Source organism: Erinaceus europaeus, chromosome 18 (genome assembly GCF_950295315.1).
Source record: "Erinaceus europaeus chromosome 18, mEriEur2.1, whole genome shotgun sequence".
In the NCBI taxonomy this organism is placed as follows: Eukaryota; Metazoa; Chordata; class Mammalia; order Eulipotyphla; family Erinaceidae; genus Erinaceus; species Erinaceus europaeus.
Window position 1 is genome coordinate 78,000,526 of NC_080179.1, and position 25,320 is coordinate 78,025,845.

Consider the following 25,320-nt stretch of genomic DNA (forward strand, 5'->3'; position numbering starts at 1 on the left):
GTTCTCTCTCCTCTATCACATAAATTTTTTTTATGAAGATTTAGCTTAGAATACTTCCTGCCTCTTCCCATTCTCCTACTATAATGTTGATACTATTGATTCTTTATAGTAGTAAAGCTGTATTTCCTGTTAGTTTTTTTTTTCTCTAACCAGGGGGCTCAGTGCCTGCACAACTCCACCTTTCCCAGCAGCTTTTCCCCCTCCCTTTTGGTAGGAGAGAGACCACTGCTGTGTGTTGCTCATGAAACTTCCCTCCTGTGAGTGGGCACTGGTGTCTTGAGCCAGCATGTGCACAGTAATACCCAGCCCCTCCTTTACTTCCTATTATTGACTGCCCACTGTATTCCTTGGTGGTCTAGTGTAGAACATCCTGTCCTTCCTTTTGACTCTCCGTAACATCTGTCTTCTACTCTTAGGATTACAGGCTTGGACTGGTAACATTTGCATACCATTAAAACTATCAGGAGTCCTCTCGGCTTTATCCAATGATAGGTGTATTTGCTACAAGCCACAGTTGATATACTTCATGTCTGGAATTAGCTTTGTGTGTTTTGTGTGTGCATATGTTTATTTTTCACCTTGTAAGTTTATCCTCTGTCAAATCCATAATCAAGCCTGGGATCTCATGCTTGAGAGACTCCAACTGCTTATCCGCTGTGCCAACTTTAATGAAAGTTCCGCACAGCACTTAGATTTGAAAATTATCCACTAACCTGTCAAGAATTCAAACTGTTTCTCAGATACTCTGAGTATGAGTCAGTCCACCTCACACCTGTGAGAATGACTTACATTAACAAAACAGGAAGTAATAGGTGTTGGAGAAATTGTCGAGAAAAAGGGACTCTTATGCTGCTGGTGGGGGTGCAAACTGGTTTAGCCCCTGTGCAAGACTATATGCACAGTCCTTCAACAAGTAAAACTGGAGTTGTTTTTATGAGCCAGCAATGCCACTCGGGCTCAGCACATAGAGTACTAAGTGCAAGGATCTGTGCAAGGGTCTGGGTCTGAGCCCCTGCTCCCACCTACAGTGAGGATGCCTCGCAAGCAGTGAAGCAGGTCTACAGGTCTTTTTCTCCCTCCCCTCTGAATTTCTCAATCCTACTGAATAAAATGGGGGGGTGGTCACCAGGAATGATGGCTTTGTAGTGCTGGCACTAAGCCCCAGCAATAACCCTGGAGACATGAAAAAAAAAAAAGTCATGAGATATTCCATGGAGTATCACTGCCATCAAAACTGATGATACTGTGTCCCTTGGGACAGAGTACATGGGTCCGGAGGTGACTGTGCTTAGTGAAATGAGCAGAGATGAAAGACAACCACAGATGGTTTCACTCATGAACTTGCTAAAAATGAAAACAGAAACTAAAGCAGACAGTCAAAGACTTCGAGGACCATGGTGGCTGTCTCTGGGAGGGTGGGGACGGAAATTGTGGTGGTGGGTGTGGTGTGGACCTACAGCCTATGATCTTACAATCTTGCACACCACTATCAATAACAAGTGAATCAGTAGCAGCCGTCTTTGGATGAGGAGTCATCAGAGGCAGCTTCAAGTATTTTGTCAGGGCAGGATCAGTGCATTTCAGCAGCTGTGTGCAGACAGCCCCGGGCGCACTGAGAAACTGCTCAGCCAGTTCACTGCAGGAATGAGTCTGGGCCCTCTGGCTGTAGTGAAATGCCTTGACACTTCACTTTTCTTCAAAAATCAAATGTATATTGGGAGTGGTAGCGCAGCGGGTTAAGCACACATGGTGCAAAGCCCAAGGACCGGAGTAAGGATCCCGGTTCGAGCCCCCGGCTCCCCACCTGCAGGGAGTCGCTTCACAGGCGGTGAAGCAGGTCTGCAGGTGTCTGTCTTTCTCTCCCCCTCTCTGACTTCCCCTCCTCTCTCCATTTCTCTCTGTCCGATCCAACAATGACGACATCAACAACAATAATAACTACAACAATAAAAAACAGGGCAACAAAAAGGAAAATAAATATTAAAAAAATAAAATGTATATCAACTTCTTGCTGGGGCACTAAGTTATTTTAAATTGAATAAAAGTCACTTAAGTGAATAGTCAACACTGTCACAAGTTATGTATGCTTTTCTTCTGCCTAGAACTTTGCAGGAGACTGAACAGAATAATGATATTTGATGATTTTTATCTTTGTCTTAATCTCTATATAAAAGCATTTTTTCCTTCAAGGGACATAAACATACTAATTATTCATTTTTAATATTTTACTTTTGAGCTATTTGTTTTTATTTTTTTAATTTGTTATTGGATAGAGAGAGAAATTGAGAGACAAGGGGAAGATAAAGAGGAAGAGAGACAGACACCTGCAGACCTGCTTCACCGCTGTGAAGCGACTCCCCTGCTGGTGGGGAGCCTGGGGCTCGAACCAGGATCCTTTTTGTTGCAGACTACATTTAAAAAAATTTTTTTTTAATTTATTCTCTTTTGTTGCTCTTCCGCTGTGATTTCTCTGAATCTGTTTTCTGCTTCTCGCTCCTTCTCTTTGTCCTGAGGGATCCTGATAACTCTCACATTCATTTTTCTGATGGAAACTGCTACTTCACAGAGAATTGCTTCATTTTCCCTAAACCTTTCCTCTCCAGAAGTTTTGCACTCAGAGAGTATGGTGGATTTATCTCAACATTGCTATTTCCTCTTCAGTCTAATTTAGTCTACTTTCTCTGCCTGCCACCAGAGCTGAACTCTCCTTTATGAGTCCGGGTGTTGGCGCGCCTAATAGTGTAGCACAAATGCTACGATGCTCAAGGACCCTGGCTCAAACCTCCGGTACCTACCTGCAGGTGTAAAGCTTCATGAGCAGTCATTTCACGAACATCTCATAAAAACTGCAGCAAAGGTGGGCGTGAGGAATCACATCATTGCAAGACTGGCCAGCTCCTCATGGGGTGCGAGCGCTTCCACACTGCGATCATCCTCTCTGGCATTCTGCTATTCCACTGCAGAATACTGTGCCCCAGGATGGTTCCGTAGCCCCCATGTCCACTTGGTCGATTCCAAATTATATTCCTCCATGAGGATCATTTCTGGAACCATCCGTTCCACCCCGGTTCCATGGCTGCCAGTTCTCAGCAACATCGCCCCGCCAGATATTCGTCGGGATGCGGCATCATCTAAGTTCATTTCCCACGTCTACGCTCGACCGGACCTGCCAATATACGCGGAGATCTTCGCCCACCCTGTCCAACGCTTGACGTCTCGTCACCCAATCTGGTCCCCTACGCCTACACTGAACTTCTCTGTTCCAGACTCTTGGAAACAGAGCTGGCAGTCAGCTGAGGTCAAGAACAAACACCTCATCACAGACCCCTGCCAGCGTCAACCCGGCTTTGACCTGGCACGTTATGATCGGGCCCTCCTCAATCGCTATCGAACAGGCCATGGCCGGTGCGCCGCTATGTTCCATCGCTGGGGAGCCAGAGACGACCCGAACTGCCCCTGCGGCTACAGACAGACTAGGACCCACATAGTCAACGACTGCCACCTCTCCAGATTCAAAGGAGGTCTCGAAACTTGACATCAGGCTCAACCTGACGCCGTTGACTGGGCTATGGAAGAAGGGCAAATGCTAGAAGAAGAAGAAGCAGTGAAGCAGTGCTATAGGTGGCTCTCCCTCCCCATCTCTCTGTTTCAATCCAATAAATAATTTTAAAAAATCTTTTTTGGGGGAGTTGGGTGGTAGTACAGCAGGTAAGCGCACGTGGCACAAAGTGCAGGGACCTGTGGAAGGATCCAGGTTCAATTATTTGAATATTTGGTTTTTTAAGTATTTTATTTATTTTATTTTATTTTTGAGAAAGGTACAGAGAAAGAGAAACACCAGAGCACTGCTCAGCTCTGGCTTATGGTGGTGTGGGAGATTGAACCTGGGACTTCGGAGCCTCAGGCGTAAGAGTCTCTTTGCATAACCATTATTCTATCTACCCCCGCCAATAAATAACTTTTAAAAAGGCAAAAAAAAAAAAAAAGTATCCTTCATATCCTGTACTTTTATTTAGAGTTTTGTGTGTTTTCTTTGAGTTCTTCGAATTATGTCTCCGTGTTTAGATTTTTGATTTGCTTTGCTTTCAAAGATAAGTTTTCTGAATTCTATCTCTAACATTTTCTAGTTTTTTTGTGGGTTGATTTTTTTTTTTTTTTTTTTTTTGTATTTTCTTCCATGGCTTAGCTGCTTCTGAACTTCCACATGACATGTGAGTTCCATTCTCCAGCCAGCAGGCAGCGCTGTAGCGATGTTGTTTCTATGTGATGATGGAGGGGCTGGGCGCAGCATATCCCTGGTCAGATTAATGCCGCTGTGAAATCACAGGGTCTTGCTGCCATTTTTCAGTCCTTATGCTGGAAGCCAGTTGCTGCATTTTGGACTCGCCACAAGGCTTTAGTGTTTCCCTAGTAAATTTCCTTCTTGTTACTGATCCTGTGTTCTCCTTGCTATTGTTACAAGGCGTGTTTTGTCCAGAGAATTTCTCCAACATCCATTTCCTCATGAGCCTGCAATAATCTGTGGCTAAATGAGTTTCTTCAGAAGTTCCAGTTTTAGTTGGTGAAGTTTCAGGTGTTTTTTGTTGCTTTATCTAATAGCTGATCTTGAGAGCAATTTTCCAGCAGCTGCTACTCCATGGACAGGCCTCTGGAAGTCCTGAATAACAATTACTTTAATAAAATCTGCCTCTATTCAATGGTGACATCAATAACAATAACAACCACAACAACAATTAAACAACAAGGACAAAAAAAGTGAGAAAAAAAAGCAAATTAAAAAAAAAAGGAAACGCAAAAAAAAAAATCTGCCTCTATGGAATTTCTTATCTCCAGTTTATCATCCTTGATGGAATAAACGTTATTTTCCTTCTCATATAGGGAGAACATCCTTCACATAGGAACCTCATCCCTTTTTAAAAAAATTTTAATATTTTTTATTTTTATTCCCTTTTGTTGCCCTTGTTTTATTGTTGTAGTTATTAATGATGTCATCGTTGTTGGATAGGACAGAGAGAAATGGAGAGAGGAGGGGAAGACAGAGGGGGAGAGAAAGACAGACACCTGCAGACCTGCTTCACCGCCTGGGAAGTGACTCCCCTGCAGGTGGGGAGCCGGGGCTCGAACCAGGATCCTTACGCCGGTCCTTGTGCTTTGCGCCACCTGCGCTTAACCCGCTGCGCTACTGCCCAACCCCTCATCTCTTTTTTAAACGTACTTGCTCTATTCGGGAAGTGATGATTTATAAGATAGTTGTCATATGAGTACAGTTTTTCATCTTCCCACGATGGTTGTCTGCACACCGCTCCTCCCACTAGCGTGGGTCCTCCTCGAGTATCAGGCACTGAGCAACCAATGCCTCTCATCTCTTGCTTATAAGAAAAAGAAGGAAGGGGCTGGGAAAATAGCTCACTTGGATAGTGCACTTACCATGTGCATAACTGAGGTTCCAGCCTGACTGCCACCACATTGAAGGGAACCTTGGTGTTGTGGCCTCTTTCTTTCACTCTCTCTCAGAAGAAACTGATATACAGAGAACCATCAGTCTTTCATTAGTTCCTCACCGCAAACCTTAGAGGCAAGGAGGGAGTGGAATGAAATATTCACAGTAGATAAGAATTTCCAGCCATGAATACTCTATCCTGTTGAATTATCCTTCAAGCATGAAGGAGAAATTAGTCTTCCCAAACATACAGAATCTGAAGGAATTCACCACCAATCCTGGCTTGCAAGAATATAAAAAGGAGTCAAAGGAATTGCAACTCTGAATGAGTTGAGCAATGATGTAATAGAACTGGGAACACAAACAACAGAGAAAGTGAATACAGAGGGAAAGGGAGGGTACACAAGCTATTTGATGGTTGGTGAAGCAAGGCCGACATACCAGAGTCCTAGATACAGACCCCACCCAAACTCTAGGATCCCGATCTCTGCTTCATTTTGTTTGGAACATGAAGGAGAAGTCTTGAGTAGCAAGAATCAGGAAGAAAGAGATGAATATTTGATGTCCTAACATGTAGGTGATAGGGTTCAAAAAGGGAGAAGACAGTATGAAACTTGGACTGGGATTATGGACTACACGATATAAGGGACTCGGAAGGAATGAGTGGGGCTTTGGGGGAGATGCGGAGTCTTAGAATGAGGATGTGAGTATTTTGCAGACACACACACAGAGCTGGGAAATTGTATAGATGACTGCTGTAACCACTATTCTCCCCAAAAAGGAAAAAATAAAATAATACTTTTTTTGTTATCTACTTTGAAAGTATATAATAGGGAGCTGGGCGGTAGTCCGGCGGGTTAAGCACAGGTGGTACAAAACGTAAGAGCTGGCATAAGGATCCTAGTCCGAGCCCCCAGCTCCCCACCTGCAGGGGAGTCGCTTCACAGGCGGTGAAGCAAGTCTGCAGGTGTCTGTCTCCCCCCCTCTCTGTCTTCCCCTCCTCTCTCCATTTCTGTCCTATCCAACAATGACATTAATAACAACAACATGCCAGCCATGACATCATCTCCCCAGACAATAATTAGGATCCACCTGCATATCAGATTTCAGGCTTAGGCCAAAACAAAACAAAAAAACACACTAGTATAGCCACAGGCCCTTTGGCATATAACTAAAATATGCCTACTAGCTATCTACAAAATGGAGGACCCTGGTAGAGTGCACACATTACCGTGCTCAAGGACAGGAGTTCAAGCCCCCAGTCCTCACCTGCAGGGGCCAAGTTTCACTAGTGGTGGAAAAAGGGGAAAAGGGAGCAGGAAGGAGGCACAAAGAGAAGAACCTCTATCACCACCGCTACAATGAAGTCTCAGCAAGAATCCGGGTGTGTGTGTGTGTGTGTGTGTGTGAGAGAGAGAGAGAGAGAGAGAGGCATTAAGTCAACTAGGAGGAAAGTGTGGCAATAGAAGGTGCAGCTAGCATGGGGCTTGGGAGTGGAAAGACCATGTTCTCGTGCTGGATTTGCAACAGTAACGGTAAGCTAAACACCACGACCCAGCTTCCTTCGATTGATGACAAGGTGAAATTGCAACATGGACTCCACAGAGATCTGCCTTTCTCTAGTAATCGCTAGGGTACAGGAAGGTGAAGGTAGAAGCAGGTTGGGGAGGCACAACCCCAGGGGAGGGAAAGTTGCCCATGCAGTCCCCGGTGGGCATCGGAGACCAGACCCAGAGGTTGGCATCACGACACGACCCGGCTGCAGATGCGGACGCACTAGAGGTGCCCTTGCGGGCCCTCATGTTCTTTGTCCCCGCGGCCCCCACTCTCACACTGCTGCTGCCAAGTCTCTTTTGAGACTCTGGCTCATTTGACAGGCTTCTAAACAGGTCCCCCAAAGCCTGTACCCCCGCGAAGGTCCAGGCTGGTCTCCAGGCCTCGGCAGCGCAGGAGACGTGGTGGCAACCCCGTGTCTGCAGCCCCAGGGCGGCGCGAGCCTGTGCAAACCTGGAAAGATGAGGGGCGGCGAACCTGGAGCAGCCGGGATGCAGCCGGGACCAACGAGTCTGCAAAGGGGCTGACGCGCCCGGGAGCCTGGAGCAACCGGGATGCAGCCGGGACCAGCGAGTCTGCAAAGGGGCTGATGGCGCCCGGGAGCCTGGAGCAGCCGGGATGCAGCCGGGACCAATGAGTCTGCAAAGGGGCTGATGCACCCGGGAGCCTGGAGCAACCGGGATGCAGCCGGGACCAGCGAGTCTGCAAAGGAGGTGACGGCGCCCGGGAGCCTGGAGCAGCCGGGATGCAGCTGGGACCAGCGAGTCTGCAAAGGGGCTGATGGCGCCCGGGAGCCTGGAGCAACCGGGATGCAGCCGGGACCAGCGAGTCTGCAAAGGGGCTGATGCACCCGGGAGCCTGGAGCAGCCGGGATGCAGCTGGGACCAGCGAGTCTGCAAAGGAGGTGACGGCACCCGGGAGCCTGGAGCAGCCGGGACCAGCGAGTCTGCAAAGGGGCTGATGCACCCGGGAGCCTGGAGCAACCGGGATGCAGCCGGGACCGGCGAGTCTGCAAAGGGGGTGATGCGCCCCAGCCTGGAGCAGCCGGGACCAGCGAGTCTGCAAAGGGGCTGATGCACCCGGGAGCCTGGAGCAGCCGGGATGCAGCTGGGACCAGCGAGTCTGCAAAGGAGGTGACGGCACCCGGGAGCCTGGAGCAGCCGGGACCAGCGAGTCTGCAAAGGGGCTGATGCACCCGGGAGCCTGGAGCAGCCGGGATGCAGCTGGGACCAGCGAGTCTGCAAAGGAGGTGACGGCACCCGGGAGCCTGGAGCAGCCGGGACCAGCGAGTCTGCAAAGGGGCTGATGGCGCCCGGGAGCCTGGAGCAACCGGGATGCAGCCGGGACCAGCGAGTCTGCAAAGGGGGTGATGCGCCCCAGCCTGGAGCAGCCGGGACCAGCGAGTCTGCAAAGGGGCTGATGCACCCGGGAGCCTGGAGCAGCCGGGATGCAGCTGGGACCAGCGAGTCTGCAAAGGAGGTGACGGCACCCGGGAGCCTGGAGCAGCCGGGACCAGCGAGTCTGCAAAGGGGCTGATGCACCCGGGAGCCTGGAGCAGCCGGGATGCAGCTGGGACCAGCGAGTCTGCAAAGGAGGTGACGGCACCTGGGAGCCTGGAGCAGCCGGGACCAGCGAGTCTGCAAAGGGGCTGATGGCGCCCGGGAGCCTGGAGCAACCGGGATGCAGCCGGGACCAGCGAGTCTGCAAAGGGGGTGATGCGCCCCAGCCTGGAGCAGCCGGGACCAGCGAGTCTGCAAAGGGGCTGATGCACCCGGGAGCCTGGAGCAGCCGGGATGCAGCTGGGACCAGCGAGTCTGCAAAGGAGGTGACGGCACCCGGGAGCCTGGAGCAGCCGGGACCAGCGAGTCTGCAAAGGGGCTGATGCACCCGGGAGCCTGGAGCAACCGGGATGCAGCCGGGACCGGCGAGTCTGCAAAGGGGGTGATGCGCCCCAGCCTGGAGCAGCCGGGACCAGCGAGTCTGCAAAGGGGCTGATGCACCCGGGAGCCTGGAGCAACCGGGATGCAGCCGGGACCAGCGAGTCTGCAAAGGAGGTGACGGCACCCGGGAGCCTGGAGCAGCCGGGACCAGCGAGTCTGCAAAGGGGCTGATGCACCCGGGAGCCTGGAGCAGCCGGGATGCAGCTGGGACCAGCGAGTCTGCAAAGGAGGTGACGGCACCCGGGAGCCTGGAGCAGCCGGGACCAGCGAGTCTGCAAAGGGGCTGATGGCGCCCGGGAGCCTGGAGCAACCGGGATGCAGCCGGGACCAGCGAGTCTGCAAAGGGGGTGATGCGCCCCAGCCTGGAGCAGCCGGGACCAGCGAGTCTGCAAAGGGGCTGATGCACCCGGGAGCCTGGAGCAGCCGGGATGCAGCTGGGACCAGCGAGTCTGCAAAGGAGGTGACGGCACCCGGGAGCCTGGAGCAGCCGGGACCAGCGAGTCTGCAAAGGGGCTGATGCACCCGGGAGCCTGGAGCAACCGGGATGCAGCCGGGACCGGCGAGTCTGCAAAGGGGGTGATGCGCCCCAGCCTGGAGCAGCCGGGACCAGCGAGTCTGCAAAGGGGCTGATGCACCCGGGAGCCTGGAGCAACCGGGATGCAGCCGGGAACGGCGAGTCTGCAAAGGGGGTGATGCGCCCCAGCCGGGATGCAGCCGGGACCAGCGGGTCTGCAAAGGGGGTGACGCGCCCGGGAGCCTGGAGCAGCCGGGATGCAGCCGGGACCAGCGGGTCTGCAAAGGGGCTGATGCACCCGGGAGCCTGGAGCAGCCGGGATGCAGCCGGGACCAGCGGGTCTGCTAAGGGGGTGACGCGCCCGGGAGCCTGGAGCAGCCGGGATGCAGCCGGGAGGAGCGCATGTGGACAGTGGCGGCGGGGTGGGGGGTGGCGGCGACCCGGGCGAGCCTGAGCGGACCTGGCACCGCGCGAATGCGGGGGGCAGGGGGCGAGCCCGAGCGAGCCTGGAGCGGCGACTACTTCCTGCGCTCCCACAATGCACCGGGCGGCGGCCGAGCTGCAGCTGCGCGGAGGCGCCCCTCCCCCTCCCTCCCCTCTCCCTCCCCTCCCCCTCCCCTCCCCGCCCCTCCCCTCCCCCTCCGGAGCGCGGCCGCGGCGCTGCGTCTGCTGCAGGCGAGCCCGGGCGATGGCGATGGCGATGGCGATGGCGAGGTCCCCGTGAGCGGCCTGAGCCCGAGGCACGCGACTGCTCGGCCCCACCCGGCCTGCCCCGCCCGGCCCGCGGCTCCCGGGACCCATCGTAGCGCTGGCCGGGGTCGCCGCCACCGCCATGGCGGCGTCCGAGCTCTACACCAAGGTGAGGCGCCCTCTTGGAGGCGGCGGGCCCGCGGGCTGGTTTGGACCCGGCCCCGCCCGGGGCGTGGGGAGCCCGGGGTTCGGGGTGCTGGAGAGATGCCCGGGGGCTCGGGGTGCTGGAGATGCCCGGGGGCTCGGGGTGCTGGAGATGCCCGGGAACTGGGGTGCTGGGGAGATGCCCGGGGGCTCGGGGTGCTGGAGGTGCCCGGGGGTCGGGGTGCTGGGGAGAGGCCCGGGGGCTCGGGGTGCTGGAGATGCCCGGGGGCTCGGGGTGCTGGAGATGCCCGGGGGTCGGGGTGCTGGGGAGATGCCCGGGGCTTGGGGTGCTGGAGATGCCCGGGGTTCGGGGTGCTGGAGAGATGCCCGGGGGTCGGGGTGCTGGAGATGCCCGGGGGCTCGGGGTGCTGGGGAGATGCCCGGGGCTCGGGGTGCTGGAGATGCCGGGACTCGGGGTGCTGGAGATGCCGGGACTCGGGGTGCTGGAGATGCCCGGGGGTCAGGGTGCTGGAAATGCCCGGGGGCTCGGGGTGCTGGGGAGAGGCCCGGGGGTCGGGGTGCTGGAGATGCCCGGGGTACTCGGGGTGCTGGGGAGATGCCCGGGAACTGGGGTGCAGGGGAGAGGCCCTGGGGGCTCGGGGTGCTGGAGAGATGCCCGGGGGCTTAGGGTGCTGGAGATGCCCGGGGACTCGGGGTGCTGGGGAGATGCCCGGGAACTGGGGTGCTGGGGAGAGGCCCGGGGGGCTCGGGGTGCTGGAGAGATGCCCGGGGGTCGGGGTGCTGGAGATGCCCGGGGTACTCGGGGTGCTGGGGAGATGCCCGGGAACTGGGGTGCTGGGGAGAGGCCCTGGGGGCTCGGGGTGCTGGAGAGATGCCCGGGGGCTTAGGGTGCTGGAGATGCCCGGGGACTCGGGGTGCTGGGGAGATGCCCGGGAACTGGAGTGCTGGGGAGAGGCCCGGGAACTGGGGTGCTGGAGAGATGCCCGGGGAGCTCCGGGTGCTGGGGAGATGCCCGGGGCTCGGGGTGCTGGAGAGGCCCGGAGGCTCGGGGTGCTGGGGAGATGTCCGGGAACTGGGGTGCTGGGGAGAGGCCCGGGGGACTCGGGGTGCTGGAGAGATGCCCGGGGGCTTGGGGTGCTGGGGAGGTGCCCGGGGGTTTGGGGTGCTGGAGATGCCCGGGGCTCGGGTGCTCCCAGGTGGGAGCGCTGGCGCGCAGGCCCCGCGGGGCATCTCCAGGGCGCCGGGTCGGAGATGGCTGCGGGATTCTGGCTGCTGGCGGGGTTGCGCCGGGGCGAGGCGCCGAGCTGGGGCCGCTTCCCGAGGGACCTGCGGAGTGTCAGGCGCCGGCTGCCGTCTGCTGCCCCCGGGTGCCCGTGGAGCGAGCAGCCTGCTGGTTCCACCGCGTCCGGGCGGGGCAGGGCGGCTTCCCGCTTGACCCCCGGGAGCTGGCAGCCTGCCTGCATCCCTTAGAGCCTCACTAGGTCCATGTCTTCATCACCATCCCCCTGGCGAGCCTTCACTTCTGGGTGAGGGTGGAGGGAGGCAGCAGGCCTGCCTTTCTTCCTTTCTTTTTTAAATTTATTTCTTTATTGGTGGGTTAATGTTTTACAGTTGGCAGTAAATACAGTAGTTTGAACATGCATAACATTTCTGTTTTCTACGCAGTACAACCCCTACTAGGTCCTCTGCCATCCTGTTTTGGGACCTGAAACCCCCCCCCCCCCCCAGAGTCTTTTACTTTGGTGCAATACGCCAACTCCAGTTCAGGTTCGACTTGTTTTCTCTTCTGATCTTGTTTCAACTTCTGCCTGAGAGCGAAATCATCCCGTCTTCATCCTTCTGTTTCTGACTTATTTCACTTAACATGATTTCTTCAAGCTCCATCCAAGATGGGCTGAAAACGGTGAACTCACCATTTTTACTCTGAAAATGTCCAGTAGTTAGCTTAGCTATCTCTTCATTTAGCTCCCTCCATTCTTTATTGATTTTCTGCCTGGATGATCTGTCAAGTTGAGAGAGTGGGGTGTTGAAGGCCCCTACTTCTTTCAAACTCTTTACTCACTCCTGTGACTGTTCCTTAACTAGCCTTTGGATGGTGGCCTTATTCTGTGCGTCAACCTTTGGGGGGATCTTTTATCTGGACTTTTGTCCTGGCTAATTTCTCCAATGTTAACTTCTTGGTTTAACCATTATTACAGTGTGTTATGAGGTCGTTTTCAGTACTTTAAAGCCCACTGATCAGTCTTGCCTGGATTGACTTGTGTCTAAGTAAGGTACTTAAAGAGTTTACAGTTGGGAGTCTGGCTGTAGCGCAGTAGGATAAGCACAGGTGGTGCAAATCTCAAGGACAGGTGTAAGGTTCCTGGTTTGAGCCCCCGGCTCCCCACCTGCCGGGGAGTCGCTTCACAGGCGGTGAAGCAGGTCTGCAGGTGTCTATCATTCTCTCCCCCTCTGTCTTCCCCTCCTCTCTCCATTCTCTCTGTCCTATCCAACAACAATAACTACAGTGATAAAACAATAAGAGCAACAAAAGGGAATAAATAAATAAAATTTTAAAAAAGAGTTCACAGTTGTGGAAATTAACAGTTGTTTCAGTGTTTTCTCAGTCCCTGAGTTGAATCACGGTGGCTGTTAAAGCCTCTTTTATTCTCTTTCTTCCCTGCAGGCTATGGTAGCCTGAGGGCTTTTTACCTATAAGTAGGTTTTCTTCGCTTAATCACTCACTCTTGACCAAGAGACAAATCAGGCTGGGGGAGAGATAGCCCAGTGGTTCCTTCTTCTTCTAGCATTTGCCCTTCTTCTGCAGCCAGTCAACAGCGTCAGGTTGAGCCTGATGTCAAGTTTCGAGACCTCCTTTGAATCTGGAGAGGTGGCAGTCGTTGACTATGTGGGTCATCGTCTGTCTGGAGCCGCAGGGGCAGTTCGGGTTGTCTCTGGCTCCCCAGCGATGGAACATAGCGGCGCACCGGCCATGGCCTGTTCCATAGCGATTGAGGAGGGCCCGATCATAACGTGCTAGGTCAAAGCTGGGTGGACGCTCGCAGGGGTCTGTGATGAGGTGTTTGTTCTTGACCTCAGCTGACTGCCAGCTCTGTTTCCAAGAGTCTGGAACAGAGAAGTTCAGTGTAGGCGTAGGGGACCAGTGGTTAGGCAAAGAGACTCCCACACCGCAAGGAGCCAAAGCTCCGGGCTGAGGCGGGCAGCAGTGCTGGGTCCTGTGAGTTTCTAAACAAGTCCCGTTTATAGTCTGTAGGTTCTGAGGCAGTTATTCACTAAGTTCTCATCTGGTGAACAATGTGAAAAGGATCCCATTATACAGTCTCACCGCTAGACCACTGAGGTGTAGATCTTCTCTTGAGTTTCCTAGTCAATTTCCTTCCCCTCCTGTCAGCACAGGGCCTTCCCCCTGTTGCTCCAGCCTCTGAGGGCAGTAGCAGTGGAGACTCACAGTTGCATTTGGTGAGTCTTAGGGGATCCTCTCCTCCCTTCAGCCGTCTTTTTGTTGGTAAAACAGACTGGACATGGCTCCTCAGCTGGCAAACTGCCGGACTGTTAGCAGCCGCTCGGGAGTAGATGTGGGCTTCAGCGCCCAGGAGTCTCTCCTCTTCTCTGTCCACAAGCCACACGTGATTGCACGCTCCCAAAGTCGTCCCAGTCTCGTCTTGTTGCAGTCTCAGGTGATCTTAGATATTCTTTGTTCTTTAGAGAAGTTTCTCGACTGGGTAGAGCTGGAGGTCTGGGCAGAGTGTGGTCTCTGGATGCTCTGGTGACTGGGTGGGTTCCCAGAGAAGTACTGGCAGTAGTACTGGGTTCCCAGAGTAGTACTGCTCACACCAGCCTGCTCGGGGTCTTCCCATCTCGCAGGGGCATATTTTGGAGAACCGTCCCTTGGTGACCGCCGGCGTTTTACCTTGGGCAGTGCGAGGGGTCCTTCGTGGATGTGTGGCCCCGGCGTTTTCTACTGCGGTGCTGTGGAAGCAGGTGTTTTGCCATACGTGAATGAATCTGATTGCAGTTAGCAGAATTCCCTCCACTTCCCTGAGTTTGCTGCGGCATCTCCATTTGGGAACCTAGTCTCATTGCTTCCAAGTGGGATTCAGGCTTCTCGGTTGCAGTCTGCAAGTGCAAGACAGATCTGGCCCTCTTGACTGTAATTTTGGACAACTCATTCTCCTCTCAGTGCTGAGGCGGCCATCTGTAGATGAAGTTGATTTTATCTGCCAGGCATCTCATGCAAGGCTGCTGTGAGAACCACAGGAATAACAGAGAGGGATGCCTTTGTAATGTGGATTTCTGGATTTCTCTATGAATACTAGGCATGTGATTAATGTTTCCAACCATAATATGAGTTTGGGAGAAACACTTTTGGGAACCCCTTCCTTCTAGATTTTTAAGATCACAAAACTGGAACTCCTTTTTAAACAAAATCATTCTCCTTAGGCATTATAGATGAATAATATCTAAGTGAATGCAGTTGAAAACTGATTTCAAGTTACCTTATTAACAAACATCTGTGTTGCAAGTACTTATATGGTGCTGTCTGCCAGGCACCGTTTTGATTGCTCATTACTTTTTACCACAAACCTATGAGTTAAGGTACTTAAAATATCAGAGTCATTTTCGGAATAGGAGCTGTCGGCTCCTACCCTGTTTCTCCACTCAGGAACTCAGCTCTTGCTCTGCTGAATTGTAGAGACTAACTGGATAGCGAGTTGCTCTTGGCTTCTGGGCCTGCTTGAGACTTGACTGCTGTGGACCAACCTTTTCCTTCTTTCTTTTTCATTTCTTTATTGGAGGATTAATGGTTTGCAGTCAACAGTAAGATACAATCGTCTGTACATGCATAGCATTTCTCAGTTTTCTTTCTTTCTTTCTTTCTTTTTTTTTTTTTTTTACCAGAGCACTGCTCAGCTCTGGCTTATGGAGGTATGGGGGATTGAACCTGGGACTTGAGAGCCTCAGGCATGAAAGTCTCTTTGCATAACCATTATGCTGTACCCCACCCCATTTCTCAGTTTTCAACATAACAATTCAACCCCTACTAGGTCCTCCTCTGCCATCATGTTACAGGGTCTAAACTCCCCCCCCCAATCCAGAGTCTTTTTTTTTTTAATGTTTTTTTTTTCTTTATTGGGGAATTAATGTTTTACATTCAACAGTAAATATAACAGTTTGTACATGCATAACATTCCCCAGTTTCCCATTTAACAATACAACCCCCACTATGTCATTTATCATCCAGAGTCTTTAAAAATTTTTTAAATATTTTTTTGTTGGATAGAGACCATCAGAAATTGAGAGGGAAGGGGGTGATAGAGAGACAGAGAGACACCTGTAGCCCTGCTTCACCACTTGTGAAGCTTTCCCCTTCCAGGTGGGGGCTCAAACCTGGGTCCTTGCGCACTGTAACATGTGCGCTCAACCAGGTGTGCCACCACCTGGCCCCCTCCAGAGTCTTTTACTTTGGTGCAATACACCAAGTCCAAGTTTTGCTTTGTGTTTTCCCTTCTGTTCTTGTTTTCAGTTTCTGCCTATGAGTGAGAAGATCATCCCATATTCATCCTTCTTTTTCTGGCTGATCTCATTTAACATGATCCCTTCAAGCTCCATCCAAGATGAGGTGAAGAAGGTGAATTCACCATTTTTTTTCCTCCAGGGTTATTGCTGAGGCTCTGTGCCTGCACTATGAATCCACTGCTCTTGGAGGCCATTTTCCACCTTTTGTTGCCCTTGTTGTTTATCATTGTTGTTTTTATTATTATTGTTGTTGTTGTCACTGTTGTTGGATAGGACAGAGAAATTGAGAGAGAATGGGGAGACAGAGAGGAAGAGAGAAAGATAGACACCTGTAGACCTGCTTTACCACTTGTGAAGCGACCTCCCTGCATGTGGGGGAAGTCACCATTTTTAATAGCTTAGTAGTATTCTATTGTGTATATTTACCACTGCTTACTCAGCCACTTATCTGTTTTTGGACACCTGGGTAGCTTCCAGGTTTTGGCTATTACAAATTGTGCTGCTGTGAACATAGATAAACACAAATCTTTTTGGATGGGTATGTTGGGTTCCTTAGGATGTATCCCCAGAAGAGGAATTGCAGGGTCATAGGGTGGGTCCATTTCTAGCCTTCTGAGAGTTCTCCAGACTGTTCTCCACAGAGGTTGGACCCATTGACATTCCCACCAGCAGTGCAGGAGGATTCCTTTGACCCCACAGCCTCTCCAGCATTTGCTGCTGTTACCTTTTCTGATGTATGACATTCTCACAGGAGTGAAGTGGTATCTCATTGTTGTCTTTATTTACATTTCTCTGACAATCAAAGACTTGGGAGCATTTTCTTATGTGTGTTGGCCTTTTGGATCTCTTCTGTGGTGAATATTCTGTTCATGTCCTCTTCCCATTCTTGCATTGGGTCATTTGTTTTCTTGTTGCTGAGTTTGGTGAGCTCTTTATATATTTTGGTTATTAAACTCTTGTCTGATGTATGGCATATAAAGATCTTCTCCCATTCTGTGAGGGAATCTCTTTGTTTGGATGATGGTATCTTAGAAGCTTTATATATATATATTTTTTGGTCCAAGGTTATCGCTGGGGCTCGGTGCCTGCACTATTAATCCACTGCTCCTGGGTGGCATTTTTTCCCATTTTGTTGCCCTTGGGTAGGACAGAGAAATTGAGAGAGGAGGAGAAGACCGGGGGGGGGGGGGGAATGATAGACACCTGCAGACTAGCTTCACCACTTGTGAAGTGACACCCCGTGCAGGTGGGGAGCCAGGGGCTCGAACCAGGATCCTTAAGCCATGTGTGCTTAACCTGCTGTGCTACCACCCGGCCCCCAGAAGCTTTTTAATTTTATGTAGTCATGTTGGTTTATTTTTGTTTTAGTCTTCTTTGTTATTGAATTTGTATCATTGAAGATGCCTTTAAAATTTAGTTGGAAAAGAGTTCTGCCAATATTTTCCTCTAAGAATTTGGTAGTTTCTGGCCTAACATCTAAGTCCTTGATCCACTTGGAATTGACTTTGTATTTGGTGAAATGTAGTGTTTCAATTTCATTCTGCATGTTTCAACCCAATTTTCCCAGCACAGTTTGTCAAAGATTAGATGTCTGCTTCCTTTTTTTTTTTTTTTTCCCCACTTGGAGAGAGGCAGAAGGAGGGAACAGACAACAGCACCAGAGTTTCTCCTCCAGTGCTGTGGCTGGAATCAGCCTGGGTTGCAAGTTTAGGTGCAGGTGATATGGGCTGTTTGCCATTGGACCTGCATTTCCCCTCAAGGTAGTTTGCTAGGAAAAAAAGAAGGTGCTGTGATTTTCAAATTCTAAGCTTTTGAGCTTCAGCCATAGTTTCATGACAGTATCCAAAAAATCACCTTGTTAGGGGCATAGAGGAGGAGTGGGGTCTGGTTTCTGGGGTAAAAAGAGTGAGAGTTTGAGGACACCAGATATTCCTACCTCCTGGATCTTGGTAGACTTTCTGTGAATTTTCTTCTAAAACAAAAAGATGCAATTTGGACTTATAAGACAGTGCATCTGGAGCTGAACTTTGCTTTGTGCAGGGTCAGCCCCAGCTCCCACAGCACTTGGGGAAGCTGTGGTGCTGCCATGTCTTTCTAGACCTCCCCGTGTCTGTCTCACTCTGTGTGGGCTAGGGATTGGCCTCCATGACAAAGGAACAAACAACAAAAGGTGATGACACCAGGTGCTGCGGGCCACCTTAAGGAGGACTGATTCGGAAGCTGGGCGGTAGGTAGCGCAGCAGGTTAAGCGCACGTGGCGCAAAGCGCAGGGACCCGCGTGAGGATCCCGGGTTCGAGCCCCCGGCTCCCCACCTGCAGGGGAGTCGCTTCCCAGGCGGTGAAGCAGGTCTGCAGGTGTCTGTCTGTCTCTCCCCCTCTCTGTCTTCCCCTCCTCTCTCCATTTCTCTCTGTCCTATCCCACAGCGACAACATCAATAACAACAACAATGTTAAAACAAGGGCAACAAAATGGAAAGTAAATAAATAAATAAATATAAAAAATGTGTTTTTTTTTTAAAAGGGCTGATTCTAGGCCAAGTTTCACCCTCTTCCTTGTTTCCTGAGTCCGACCTGTAAGTGAGATCACCAGGTACTTATCCTCCTCCTTATAGCTCATGTGACAACCACTGTCCTGCGAATCATTATTTCTTAGTTATCCTTATTTATTTATTGGATAGAAAGCTCCAGAAAATTGAGACACCTGCAGCCCTGCTTCACCACCTGGGTCCTTGTGCACTGTAAATATGTGTGCTCAGCCAAGTGCATCACCACTGGGCCCACGGTATTTCTTTAATAAAACAATTTTTAAATAGGGGTAATTCTTAAATCAGGAAAAAAGCAAGACACTGTTTTAAACGAATTAATTTAAACTATTTTTAAAGATGTATTCAGTAACACAAGAGAGAGCCTGAGCAGCACTTTGATACATACTCTAAGTCCACTGCTCTAGCCACTGTGCTGTGTTTTGGTTCCCAACATAATCTACCCCTCAGCCCCCACTATCGACCCACTGCTCACCCCTATCAGATAGGACAGACAGACAAACTGAAAGGGGGAGGAGGGAGTAGGACGAGGGGGGAGGAAGAGGGAGAAACACCTGCAGACCTGTGCTTCACTACTTGTGAAACATCCCTCTTGCAGGTGGGGAGTGGGGCCTTGAACCCGGTTCCTTGTGCTTGGTAATATGTGTGCCTAGCCGGGTGTGCCACTACCCAGCTCCACAGTATAAGCATTTAAAGGGCAAAAGCTAGTCTCCTAGGATGTAACTTTACTGTAAACTATGTTGGTTTTAAAAATAAAAGTTTTATTGAAATACAACCAATACAATTCACCAGCTTAAAATGTCCAATTCAGTAGTTTCTAGTATATTTTTAGGGCTGTGTGTCAGTTTGGTTTTAGATCCATCTGGCTTATTCCCCAAATAGTGTAAAGTGATTGTGATATCTTACTAATTTAACTTTGAAATTATTTGCTAGTGTTGACTTGCCAGTAGATACCTGAATCATATTATCAGCCAGTGTGACAGGTCTTAGTTTTTGTGGACTCAGAGCACTAGCAGCAGTAGTAAAGTGGCATGGCGTCCTCATGTGAGTTCGCAGACGCCACTGACTGAGCTGCAGTTGTTCAGTTGGAAGTCCCATGTTACAGCAGCACGGCAAGTTTCCTAATAGTGCCACAATGGTTTAAGACCCTTGCTGTATGTACAAAACAGACTTTTCTAGATGAAACAGCTGCTTAGACCTGTAGACTGAATGTCTGTAACTTTCTTTTCACACCATATTCTTTACATACATACATTTATTTATTTATTTGAAAGATAGGAGGAGAGAGAGAAAACCAGACATCACTCTGGTACATATGCTGCCAGGGATTGAACTCAGAACCTCATGATTGGGGGTCCAACACTTTATCCACTGCGCCACCTCCTGGACCACCCAGGTTCCTCATACCTAGTGAAGCCAGCCGCATGACCTAGATTGTTTCTGGAATAGCTTCAGTTTTGAATTCTATACCATCAGTTTTGGAAGTGCTAATATTTTGGTGTCAAAGTTATATTTGCAAACTGCTTGCGTCATCTTTTAAGTAGGACAGAAATCTCCTCTCTGAGTATGCACCTTAATCTGAGGTTTGGTAAGTATATTTGCTTTGCTTAAGTCTCCTGTCAGTCCTCTCCCATCTTTATTTCCTCCTGCGATGTCTTTAGGCCTTAAGGACACTGCTGCTCTCTTAGTTCCTTAACATTCTTCCTTTTCTTTTTCATTCTACTTTATCTATTTTAAAAATATTTATTTTAACGAGAGATACCAAGATATAGGTATGTACATACATACATGCTTGCATAAATACATACATACCAGAGCACTGACCAGCTCTGGCTTCTGTTAAAGTGGGAGATTGAGCCAGGAAGCTCCAAGCCTCATGCATAAAAGTCTTTTGCATAACCATTATGCTGTCTTCCCAGCCTACAACTTTACTCATATCCAACTTTATTTATTTTTATTTATTTATTTATTTATTTATTTAAAAAATATTTATTCCCTTTTTGTTGCCCTTGTTGTTTTATTGTTGTAGTTATTATTGTTGTTGTTTATGATGTCGTTGTTGGATAGGGCAGAGAGAAATGGAGAGAGGAGGGGAAGTCAGAGAGGGGGAGAGAAAGACAGACACCTGCAGACCTGCTTCACCGCTTGTGAAGCGACTCCCCTGAAGGTGGGGAACCGGGGGCTTGAACCGTGATCCTTACACCAGTCCTGTGCTTTGCACCACCTAGGCTTAACCCGCTGCGCTACCGTCCGACTCCCTCATATCCAATTTTAATTGATATCCACTAGACAACTTTTGGTTGTAATGACCTGTACAACATTTCTATCTCACTATATTTACTTTTTTGTTATGTGCCCCATTCCTCTAGTGTTTCATTTCCACCAAAGATGCTTGTCAACATTTTGTTTATTTTTTGTGTAGCTAAGCACATTGTCTTACACAGTAGGTGCTCATTAAATGTTGAATGAATGAAAGAAAAAATACTAAATAGTAGAAAGACAGAAAATAATGGATTGTGATCAGCCGGTTTGTTAGAACGAAGCAGTGTACAATGAAGTGATTAAACAAGTATGTACATTTTCAGGCATGTTGGACAGGGTGAGTAATAGCAGGCCTTGGAGTGAGGTAGAGCAAGGAGGCTGTTACAGAAAAACAATGTGAAATGGCCCACAGATTGGTAGACTACTGAGGGTGTGGGAGAGAAGGGGGGACATCTGAGAAAAATTTCAGATGGATTAGATGCAGGGTGGAATAGAGAGGGAAGCGTGGGGGCAGTTGGTGGCACACATGTTACAGTGTGTAAGGACCTGGGTTTGAGCCCCTGATCCCCACCTGCAGGGGGAAAGCTTTGCAAGTGATGAAGCAGGGCTGCAGGTGTCTCCCTCTCTATCCCCCCTTACTTCCCCATTTCTGGCTGTCTCTATCCAATAAATAAATAAGGAGTGAGAAAATGTAGAGGGAAGAGTGAAAGGTCTGGCCGTTGCTGCAGCTTTGGAAGTGAGAAGTGGATCAGCATTGCGCCATAGATTTCTGCTGGCCTTGTAGAACTTGAAAGTCTCCTCAACTGAGCAAAAGAGAATGCTTGGGTGCGTTTCCTCTTGGAGTCTGTTACTGTCTCAGCATGTGAGAGCTGGTGCAGCTCTATACAAATAATGGCAAAGGACGTACATATGGCGATGTGTATGATCCAGCAAATCCTAACAAAGGGATTTTCAAAGTGAACCCAATTGCCAAATCATGTGATTCTAGCAATAACTGTCTGTTGCCTTCTTAAACCCCGAAGACAGCAGGAACCTCCCACTTCCTCTAGAGAGCCTCTATTTGCCCCAGTCCTGGAACCTCTAGGGTGGGGCTCCCTTTGCTGCCTGCTGCCCACCACTCCTTTCAAACGTTGTTATTGCCTCTGCTGTTCCCGACCTGATCAACACAACGAGTCCCACCTCAGCATGCTTCACTTCAGACTGGCCCAGCCCCACCCCTAGGCCTCAACCCCTGCCACCTGCAACCACTCTTCATCTGCACTCCTGCAGCCTTTCAGTTCAAGACTGATCAACAATTGCTTTGGCTTTCTATGTGAACTCTCTTTTCAACCACCAGCTTCCAGACTCTAGCAGGGCGCCGACCAGATTTCCCTGGACAGACAACCCCACCCATGTGTCCTGGAGCTCTGCTTGCCCAGAGCCCTTCCCCACGAGGGAAAGACAGAGACAGGCTGGGAGTATGGACCGACCTGTCAACGCCCATGTTCAGCGGGGAAGCAGTTACAGAAGCCAGACCTCCTCCCCACCTTCTGCATCCCACAGTGACCCTGGGTCCATGCTCCCAGAGGGATAGAGAATAGGAAAGCTACCAGAGGAGGGGAGGGCAGGGGAGGGGAGGGGATACAGAGTTCTGGGGGTGGGAATTGTGTGCAGTTGGACCCCTCTTCTCCAGTGGTTTTCTCAATGTTTCCTTTTGATAAATAAAATTAAAAAAGAAAAAACTTAGATAATAAGTTTCTTTGAATAACAACAATAATAACTACAATAACAATAAAAAACAATAAGGGCAATAAAAGGGGAAATAAATAGATATTAAAAAATAAGTTTCTTTGGCTGCAAGAAAAGAAAAAAATGTGCAAACTGAATGCTTTGTCTAGTGGCTAAAAGGTTACAGTGGTTCTAATTCTGATTACAGTTGGTAGTACCAGGCAAACAGTTTAAATCATCCCGGGGCTCTTAGCATTAAGGTAGCTCCAACACAAAGAAGGAAGTTCTGTGAGTTAGGGTCCAGAAAGGGGAGTGGGGAGGAGTGCTAATTTTTCTTCCTTTTCAAATCATTTTATTGTGGGAAATAATGGTTTACAGGACAGTTGTTACACATGGGCACAACTTATTAAAAATTTCTATTTGTTATTAGTAGTTTGGGGTACAACTTTTAATCTATGACATGTGCTTTGCACATAACTCCCGTTAGCTTAGTTCCTTTCCATCATGTGCTGCATTCCCAGGGCCCTCGTTATTGGGGATACTGGTTTACAGTACAGTTGTCAACACATGGGTAGTCTCTCATCTTTCTGTGATGGCGTCTGTGAATCCTCTTGCCCTCAGCCTGGGTCCAGGCACAGGGAACCTACAGCTCCCTCCAGTGCCTCTCCCCCTCCAAACATCCTCCCCTGGAAAGGGCACACATCCCATCCTCTACCACTTCTAGAGAGTCCCACTCTGCTGTGGGACTCAGGACTTAAGACTGGTGAGGAAAAAGTGGAAAAGAGAATATAAACAGGAGCTAATCGCAAGACTTTTTAAATCTTTTCTTTTTTGAAAGGCTTTTTTAAAAACATTTTTTATTTTATTATTTTCCTTTCTGATGCCCTTGTTTTTTATTGTTGTAGTTATTATTGTTGTTATTGATGTCATTGTTGGGTAGGACAGAGAGAAATGGGGTGAGAAAGACACCTGCAGACCTGCGTCACCGCCTGTGAAGCGACGCCCCTGCAGGTGGGGAGCCGGGGGCTCAAACCGGGATCCTTGTGCAGGTCCTTGTGTTTTGCACCACGTGCGCTTAACCCGCTGCGCCACCAGCCGACCCCCGAAAGACTTTTTTAAAAGTGACCTCTTCAGTAGTTTTTTTTTTCTGCTTATAGAAGTAAGATATTTTAGACAATCTGTAAACATAAAAAAATTAAAACAGTTATGCTGCCCAGAGGTAATCACCGTTGACAGTTATTTTATTTCCTTCAGTCTTTTATCTGTAGTCATAAAAGTAATCATTTTTGTTTTATTTTCTAGCAAGGTTTTATCAGAGCCAGAGAATCACTCGTACATATGATGCTAGGGCCTCATGCTTGAATGTCCAGCACCTTGTATACTGCACCATCTCCTGGGATGCTGATCAGTCTTAAAAATTTATTGTAATGAGAGAGATTTATTGTAATCAGAGGCTGGGGGTGGGGAGGAGAGCACAAGCAGAGTGACGTACAGCTCTGGCTTATGGAGGTGCTGGGGATTGACTCTGAGACCTCAGAGTCTCAGGGATGAAAGTCTTTTGGCATCACCATTTTGCTATCTCCCCAGCTCTCTAGTCATCTTTTTAAAGGTTGCTAGGAAGACAGAGAGGGCGAGAAAGATAGACACCTGCAGACCTGCTTCACACTTGTGAAACGACCCCCCTGCAGGTGGGGAATTGGGGGATCAAGCCAGGCTCAGGTCCTTGCACTTCACACTCTGTACACTTAGCCCAGTGCACTACTGCCCAGCGCCCCCTGAGAATATTTTTAATAGTAGCATAATTTTTGATTCTCTGATTACACTTTTATTTTCTATTATAGATGTTTTCACTGTTAGGTAAAATATACGGTGATTAACGTCTTGTGTATACATGTTTGAATTAATCCATTCTAGTCAACTTTAGTTTCCAGATCTTCCTGGCAAAGGTTGACATTTACATTTATACAGGTTATGTTATTACTATTCATTATTATTATTATTATTATTTTGCCTCCAGGGTTATCACTGGGGCTTGTCAGGCATTACGCCAGCTCCCCTGCATGGCTTGATGCTGTGGTCTATTTACATAATCATTGTTTTGCCTGAGACCCGCCCTGCCTGCAGGGCATTGGTTAATCCCACTGGTTAGAACCTTCGCAACAGGGAGTTGGGCGGTAGTGCAGCGGGTTAAGCGCAGGTGGTGCATAGCACAAGGACTGGAGTAAGGATCCGGGTTCAAGCCCCACGGCTCCCACCTGCAGGGGAGTCGCTTCCCAGGTGGTGAAGCAGGTCTGCAGGTGTCTGTCTTTCTCTCCTCCTCTCTGTCTTCCCCTCCTCTCTCCATTTCTCTCTGTCCTATCCAACAGCAACAACATCAATCATAACTACAACAGTAAAACAACAAGGGCAACAAAAGGGAATGAATAAATAAATAAAAAAACCTTCGCAACAGCCGCTCTGGAAGCTTGCTACCTTCACGCTCTTTTCTCCACCCCTTTCCTAGCCATTTCCTTTTCCCATTTGCCACTTCCAGTTAAAGATATATACAAAGGCATTGTCTCTGATCAATAAAGGCATTGCACTGCGTTCCGCTCTGCCACGAGTTCCTGGTCTCTCTCCCGCGTCGCTGAGTAAGCAGCAGCCCAGGTTGGCTCTGGTTGAGTTCTCTCCAACCCAGGGAGCACGTGCCTGGGAAGAAACACCCGCACCCTAGCCCGGCAGGGGCTCAGTGCCTGCACCATGAATCTACTGCTCCTGGTGGCCATCTTTTTTCCATTTTAGTTGTTGTTGGTTAGGACAGAGAGAAATTGAGGGGGGGATAAAAAAAGGGAGATTAAGACAGATACCTGCAGACCTGCTTTACCACTTGTGAAGTGACCCCACTGCAGATGGGAGCCAGGGGCTCAAACGGGGATCCTTGCTCCCGTCCTTATGCTATGTACTCTGTGCACTTAACCCAGTGTGCTGCCACCTGGCCCCCACATTTAC

The 25,320-nt window shown here is 49.8% G+C and overlaps 1 protein-coding gene across 4 annotated transcripts in view; it reads left to right on the forward strand.

The window, feature by feature from the left end:
- Window positions 1–10,156: 10,156 nt before the first annotated feature.
- MYO5A (myosin VA) overlaps window positions 10,157–25,320 on the forward strand; it is a 194,425-nt gene continuing 179,261 nt past the window's right edge. For all 4 annotated transcript variants that reach the window (XM_060178247.1, XM_060178248.1, XM_060178249.1 and 1 more), the window contains exon 1: window positions 10,157–10,307. In XM_060178247.1, coding sequence (XP_060034230.1) covers window positions 10,281–10,307 — 27 coding nt within the window. In that variant the 5' untranslated portion in view covers window positions 10,157–10,280. The remainder of the gene's footprint in view (window positions 10,308–25,320) is intronic.